The 8,252-nt window shown below is 38.3% G+C and overlaps 1 protein-coding gene across 1 annotated transcript in view; it reads right to left on the reverse strand.

Moving 5' to 3' along the window:
- The window catches only part of LOC107569200 (ras-related and estrogen-regulated growth inhibitor-like), a 12,405-nt gene extending 7,318 nt beyond the window's left edge, over positions 1 to 5,087 (reverse strand). Inside the window, exons 1-2 of the mRNA XM_016255222.1 lie at positions 4,957 to 5,087; positions 185 to 270 (exon numbers count right to left, since the gene is read on the reverse strand). Coding sequence (XP_016110708.1) covers positions 185 to 270; positions 4,957 to 5,087 — 217 coding nt within the window. The remainder of the gene's footprint in view (positions 1 to 184; positions 271 to 4,956) is intronic.
- Positions 5,088 to 8,252: the final 3,165 nt, after the last annotated feature.

Consider the following 8,252-nt stretch of genomic DNA (forward strand, 5'->3'; position numbering starts at 1 on the left):
TGTGTGTGAGAGAGAGTGTGTGTGTGTTTATGTGAACGTGTGTGTGTTTGTGTGTGTGTGTGAGAGAGAGAGAGAGAGAGAGAGAGAGAGAGAGAGTATGTGTGTGTGGGTGTGTGTGTGTGAGAGAGAGAGTGTATGTGTGTGTGTGTGTGTTTATTTGTGTGTGTGTGTGTGTGTGTCTCACCGAGTGTCGGGTCGTACTCCCAGATGAATCGTTTGGTCAGGAATCGAACCACCAGAGCTGCACAGACACACAGAGAGAAAGCGACGCTGTGAGACTCAGAGGATAAAGGTAAGAGTCAGAACGCTACATAACGGAGCGACCGTCTCAGGTCAGTTCAACCGTCCCAGCTGCTGTCTGAAGAATCTTACCACACAAACATCAACCATCACTATATTCATATTAATTTAATCCTGATTCAGATGGAGTGAATTCACTGTAACACCGTGTCTACACCCTACAGTAGAACCCATTATAATCAGTGATGCTGTCTGCACTGACACGTCACGACAAATACCCGACGGTAAACTGATGCATCGTTCTATTTATGATGCACTGACACAAAATACAAGTCTCGTCCGGTGTAGACGCGGTGTAAGAGTCGTGCCGTCAGAGTTGTTTATTTGTGTTTGTAATAGAGCCGCTTTTCCAGCGCTGTTGGTTCCGGAAGTATTTTTTCCATTCCCTTTTCCCTTTGGGATTTTAAAAACCAGCCATGAACCAGTGCTGTGCTTCTGCTGAAAACACTGACTTGAATGCGCATGACGCAGATACAGCACAGATATGAGATTGGGGTGGATGTGGGTGTTGTGAATGAGATTGAGTGAATCTCAGCTCGGCAGAAGCTGAATGAGTGCGGCTCTTTTGTGCTGCTGTCTGAAATAATGAGCGTGTGGGAGAGCTGATGACCTTCCTTCACGTCCTCTCCATCCTGCACTTGAAGACTGAACGAAAATAGCGGTGGCGGCGGCACTGCGGCCCACAGAGACGCGCGTGAATTCTCTTTCACTGGAGGTCAGGCCTCAGTCGAGCGTTTCACATGCAAACAAACGAGCGCAGTGAATCCATTACATAAAGGAGCTCAGATTTCATCTGCTTCCACTTAAAACATCCTGCAGGAATGTGTGTGTGTGTGTGTGTGTGTGTGTGTGTGTGTGAGTGTGTGTGTGTGTGAACATCTGCTGACAGCTGGAGCGCAGCGGTGATTAATGGCACTGGTTTACTGCAGAACACTCGGCTAATCAACGCAATCAAACCTGTTTGTTCAGCGTCCAAAACCTCCAGACGAGGAAATGAATGGCAAACATAAAACAAAACAAATGTTACATAATATGAGAGTGAATGGCACTCGTTCATCTAGTTAGGGTTTTAGTAATTTTTTTGCATTCATACAGTTTTATTTTATAAATGTTTTATTTATTAGTTTTAGTTATTTTAGTACTTAAATTGAACAAAAGTACAGTTTAGAAAGTTTTTATCTTTTCAAATAATAATATGTATAATAAATGAGAGTGTGTGTGTGTGTGTGTGTGTGAGTGTGTGTGAGGAACATCTGCTGACAGCTGGAGCGCAGCGGTGATTAATGGCACTGGTTTACTGCAGAACACTCGGCTAATCAACGCAATCGAACCTGTTTGTTCAGCGTCCAAAACCTCCAGACGAGGAAATGAATGGCAAACATAAAACAAAACAAATGTTACATAATATGAGAGTGAATGGCACTCGTTCATCTAGTTAGGGTTTTAGTCATTTTTTTGCATTCATACAGTTTTATTTTATAAATGTTTTATTTATTAGTTTTAGTTATTTTAGTACTTAAATTGAACAAAAGTACAGTTTAGAAAGTTTTTATCTTTTCAAATAATAATATGTATAATAAATTAAATTTAAGTTTTATTTAAAATGATAAAATGCATAATAAGTTAATATAAAATAATAAAATATATAGGTGTATTATAAAATAAGTTTAAGCTAAACTTTATATCAGTTCATGTTTTTGTTGTACATTTTATTTCACCCCAAACTAGTTCACCCCAAAAATAATAATCTTCATCTTTTCATCTTTTTCTTAAAGATAGCTTTTGTTTTTGTTCGTACAGTGGAAGTCAATGGGGTCCAATGTTGTTTGGTTCCCAACATTTTTATGGTGTACGTAATGATATGGATTGAAATCGAAATCTAAAGACACAAAAGATAAAGTGTAATAAAATAAACACTTTGTGGATGTTTTGTGGTATTTTGGATGTTTAAACCCTTTGGGGTGAAACCGGGCGAGAGTGAGGAATAGTCTGAGAAATCACTTTCGAGAGAAGAGATGTTTTTGTCTTTTACAAAAAAAAATAAAATAATTGTAGCTTAAAGATTACTGGAGTACGTTTTACGAGAAAATACAATTTCAATCTTGTCAGGTTCAATTCGATGTTTCTTGCCGTTCCTTTGTAACTGTTTGTGTAAATACTGTCGATGTCTGAGTGCTTTAAACACTTTGTGGAGTTTAGGTGCGGGTTAAATTTTGACTAAAACTTTCAGATGTACGCGTTTGGAGAAAATCAGTCCAGTGATGTTGATGACATCATCTGGTCCTCAGAGGCGGGGCCTAAAAGGAGAACTTCCCTCATCCTAAAAACAGCTAGAAATCTCAGTTAGAGTCTTTCAGCTGGCGTCTTTGTCTGTTTACACAGTGCTGTTTCTTTATCATCCTGACACATATGTTTTGTCTTTGCAGAGCGGATCTGTCGACCTTCAGTGAAGGCGTGTGTCGTGCCTCTCTCTGATCGCTGGACTGATTCTGACGGGACGCACGGGTCGCTCTGTGTGTTGTGTTTGGGTTTGGTGACGCGTCGTGTGCTATTTTAAGGCCAGACTTCACGGTCATGAATCATTGTGTTTGACCCACCTTTCTCCATCGTCAGGTCAAGAGACTAGAGCAGATACTCGGTCTAGAGCAGATAGACGGTTGATTGATCGTTATTAAGTGCCTCTATATGAAGAATAAGGGCAATTGGTGATGTCAGAGGTGGATTATGAAGGCAAACGCACTGCAAAAATTAGGTTCTTCTTTCACCTAAACATTATTAAATCAAGAGGCATTTACTGCAGACGCAAAATGACCGATTTTTCTGAAAAATGTGTCAAAATCAATTACGATTGAACTTAAAACGTGAACAAATATCTAATAAGATCAAATATCACAAATTAAGATATTCTGAAACTCATTGCTAGCATGTTAGCAACATGCTAGCAATGAGCCAAAGCATGCAAGCAACTTGTATAAACATGTTTGCAACATTTTAAAATACATTAGTATTTTAACAATGTGCTAAAATATGTTAGCAACTTGTGAAGACATGCTAACCATATTGAAATATGCTAGCGATGTGTTAAAACGTTAAAAACATACAGTTTGGAACAACTTGAGGGTGAGTAAATGATGACAATATTTTCATTTTTGACTTGTGCTTGGCCTATGCTAGCAATCTGTTAGGAACATGCTAGCAATGAGCCAAAACATGCAAGCAGCTTGTAAAAACATGTTTGCAACTTTTCAAAACATGCTAGCAACATGTTCAAATACATTAGCAATGTGTTAAAAATGTCAACAACTTGCTAACACATGCTAATAACTTGTTAAAACATGTTATCAACTTGTTAAAATATGTTAGCAATATGTTAAAACATTAACAATGCTAAAACATGCTAACCATATTGAAATATGCTAGCGATGTTAAAACGTTAAAAACAACATGCTAGCAATGAGCCAAAACATGCAAGCAACTCGTCAAAACATGCTAACAACATTTTAAGACATGCTAACCATATTGAAATATGCTAGCGATGTTAAAACGTTAAAAACAACATGCTAGCAATGAGCCAAAACATGCAAGCAACTTGTCAAAACATGCTAACAACATGTTAGCAATGTGTTAAAATATTTTAGCAATATGCTAAAAAGATACAGGTTTGGATCAACTTAAGGGTGATGAGCCAAAACATGCAAGCAACTTGTCAAAACATGCTAACAACATTTTAAGAAATGCTAACCATATTGAAATATGCTAGCGATGTTAAAACGTTAAAAACAACATGCTAGCAATGAGCCAAAACATGCAAGCAACTTGTCAAAACATGCTAACAACATGTTAGCAATGTGTTAAAATATTTTAGCAATATGCTAAAAAGATACAGGTTTGGATCAACTTAAGGGTGAGTAAATAATGACAATTTTCCTTTTTGGGTGAACTATCCCTTTAAATCTTTTATACGTTTTCAGAAAACAAGGCTTTATATTTTAAGTAATTTTGCTTCTTAAGTAAAAGTATCTTGATTTAATAATGTTTAGATATTTTTACTGGAAAACTAAATAAAATGCTGCATAAGAAATTCGCTCTTTTCAGTGCATTGATTTCTGGAAAATGAATCATTCATAATAAGACCAGAAGCATGAATTAAGAGAGTGAATGTTTGATGTTCTGATGTCTGTTATTGTTGATGTCGTTAGACAAACGCAGGCCTCGTTATCATCACTGGATTGATTCACTGATTACGGTCTCGATGTTTGTTCGTGGAGCTGCTCTCATTCTGGTCTGTTTGGAGCAGATTTATCATTTTCCCACCGAATGCAGCCGGTTAGAATCAGGGATCAATGGATCTCATGTTATTCTTTCCAGAAACTCTCACATCAATCCCAGCATGCCTCATTCTGAGCTGACGTACAGAACAATTAGCACCGGGGGGTCTGAATGTGGATAGGGGTGATCAATCTGTCCAGCGAGCGTCACTGAGCGCTGAAGGCATCGACGAGCCACAAACGGCAGATCCCGAGAAGCGTTTATCCAAACTCAGCGAGTCTGAGAGCTGAAGTGTAATGTTAACGCAGCCTGTGTTTGTGCCTCATATGTCTCTGACCGTCTGTTCGCAGCGTAAACAGACCTCCCGCTGAACAGACTTCCTCTCACTGAAGGGCAGCAACCTCTGTGTCCTGCAGAAGCTTCCCAGAAGGCCTTTGGCCGGCGGATGTTCTCTCGGGCACGTTCGCGCTCCGCGTTTGCTTCAGGTCCTTCAGGAGCCAAACTGAGCGAGACGTCATGTGTAGTGAATCCTAGCAACTAGCCTAGGACTGTTAAATCAATGTTAAATCAAGCTAACAACATGGTGAAACATAACGAACTAAAGCATGTGTTAAAACAACATGCTAACACAAGCTTGCAGCTCGTCAAAACATGTTAACAACATGTTAAAGCATGCTAGCAATGTGCTAAAACATGCTAGCAACATTCTAAACCATGTTAGAATGACAAAAATGCTAGCGATTGTCAAAACATGTTAGCAATGTGCTAAAACACGCTAGCGACTTGTTATAAAATGCCAACAATGTGCTAAAATGGTTAGCAAAACATGCTAGCAACATTCTAAACCATGTTAGAATGACAAAAATGCTAGTGATTGGCAAAACATGTTAGCAATGTGCTAAAACATGCTAGCGACTTGTTATTATTAAATGGCAACAGCGTGTTAAAACGTTTAGCAAAACATGCTAGCAACATTCTAAACATCTTAGATTGACAAAAATGGTAGTGTTGTCAAAACATGTTAGCAATGTGCTAAAACATGTTAGCGACTTGTTATAATATTACAACAATGTGATAAAACTGTTAGCAAAACATGCTAACACCATTCTAAACCATGTTAGAATTACAAAAATGTTAGCGATTGTCAAAACATGTTAACAATGTGCTAAAACATTCTATCAACTTTTTAAAACATGCCAACACGTTAAAACATGTTAGCAATTGGCAAAACATGTTAGAAATGTACTAAAATATGTTAGCAACTTGTTAAAACATGCTAACAATATTCTAAGACATGCTAGTAACTTGCTAAAACATGTTAACATGTTGAAACATGTTAGTAACTGGTCAAAGCATTCTAACAATTTGCAAAACACGTTAGCAATGTACTAATAATGTTAGTGACTTGTTAAAAAATGCTAGCAATGAGTTATAACATATTAGCAACATGTTAAAACATTACAAATGCGAGAAACATGTTAAAACAGGCTAGCAACTTGTTAAAATGTTAGCAAATTGTTAAAACATGCTAGCAACATGCTAAAACATGCTAATGTGTTTAAACATTCTAGCAACTTGTTAAAATGTTAGCAACTTGTTAAAACATGCTAGCAACATGCTAAAGGATGCGAAATCATCCTAGAAACATGTTAGCAATGTGTTAAAACATGTTAGTAACATTACACTGACTTTCTCTGAATTCTCTGAGTAAAAAATTCAACCTTCAAGCTTTTCAGAGTTATTTTAAACTTCCAGACGCGTGTTTTTGTGAAGCCAACATCAAAGTTCATCAAACTTCACTCTACTAGTTCATCAGCTGCTGTTTCGTTAACCGGTGTTTGTCAGACCGTAACCTATCAGAAATAAACATCGCCTCTGTTTACCCTCGACTCTCAGAAATAATTATACGTGTGAGCATCATGATGGTCTATGCGAACAGCAGCTAATGTCCACAGATGGCGTTTCTAATGCTCCTCTAGACATTCAGCATGGCGTTTTTACCATTAAAACCTTCAATACTGACTAAACCTCTGCAATATAACCACACAGCAGTTCACTGCAGTGCACAGATGTGATGTTTCAGCACTGCATTCGATGCTTCAGCTTCATCTGGAGCTAAATTAAACCCATAATGTTCACTGCATTCATGTGCATTCATCTGTAAAAACTCTTCCTAATCGGAAACTGGACCAGAACGGCCTCTGGAGTCATATTTACGACAATGGAGAAAGTTTTGATACAAACTGTTACATTTTATTCGTTTTTCCCGCAACATCTTCATCGTACGGACAAAATGAAAAACGCAATTGCGACTTGTTTTCCATCTAACGTTCCTGACTTTTTCTCGCAATTCTGCGAAGTACAAATTGAGAGATATAAACTCGAAACTTTTTAAAGATTATAAAGTCCAAATTACCGTCTCACAAGTTAGCCTTTGAAAGTTTATATCTTACAGTATTTAACAATTCAGACTTTTTTTTTCCTTACGATTTTGAGTTTGTATTTCACAATTCTAACTTTATATCTTACGATTTTTAGTCTATATCTCGCAATTCTGAAAAAAAGTCTGAAATCGTGAGATAAAAAGTTGCAATTACTATTTTTTTTTATTCTGTGGCAGAAACATGCTTTCTCTAGTCGTTCCAGTCATGCATATTTACGTACATAACCATTTAATGCATATTGTATGCATTTTTAAGCATTTATTTGACCAAAATGTCAGAATCAGCTTCTAGATGAATGTATTGAATGTTTGATACCAATGTGGATATTGATTAAATTGCATTTTGGCTTTAATTTGATTTCCGCAAGAATAAACCTGCAAACCAACAACCAACAAACCACTTGAGCGCGACAAACTAAAAGTAGACAGTAATCGCAGAACTCGGTATGAACGACTTGTTTGTTGAAGTGATCAGCATCACGCTTGTGCTGTCATGTGATGACCTCGGTCCAATCACAGCACTGCTCTCAGCATCACTTCCAGATTGATTTTTCTTCTTCCTGTCAGTCTGATGACTCTCGCTGAGCCTCGTTAAGCAGAAATCAGAGCCAGATCAATTAGTGTCATTAACTGCAACACTACTACTTGTGTGTTAAAGGGGTCATATGATGCAATTTCAAGTGTTTCTTTCTCTTTGGAGTGTTACAAGCTCTTGGTGCATAAAGAAGATCTGTAAAGTTGCAAAGACTAAAGTCTCAAATCCAACGAGATATTCTTTATAAAAGTTAAGAGTCAGCCACACCTACCTAAAACGGCTCGTTCTAACACGCCCCCACATGTCTACCTCACTATGTGGGAAGATTTGCATAACGCCGCCCAAATGTTCACACAAAGAAAGGCGGCGTAACTTTTATTCTCGCTGTAGTATTGTTGCCGCCGCCATGCCGTGAAGACGCTGTGTGCTTCGTTGTGAAAGCGAAACTACTTTGTTTGGTCTTCCAAAAGAGGACGATATCCGCTTCGTCATGCCTGGAGCTGATCCGTGCTGGTCTCTGAGGAAATACATCAACTTAGTGCTGTGGATCGCCGGATCGGCTTTCACCGTGAACAAAGCGGAGTCCAGCCCGGGGTCGCCACATGTGGTTGTCGCAGGCATCACAGTATGGTGAGGGGCGTAACATTTCCATCACACGCTTGAGGTATTCGGCCAATCACAACGCACTGGATAGCTGGCCAATCA

Source organism: Sinocyclocheilus grahami, unplaced genomic scaffold (assembly GCF_001515645.1).
Source record: "Sinocyclocheilus grahami isolate Dianchi unplaced genomic scaffold, SAMN03320097.WGS_v1.1 scaffold1322.1, whole genome shotgun sequence".
NCBI classification, from domain to species: domain Eukaryota; kingdom Metazoa; phylum Chordata; class Actinopteri; order Cypriniformes; family Cyprinidae; genus Sinocyclocheilus; species Sinocyclocheilus grahami.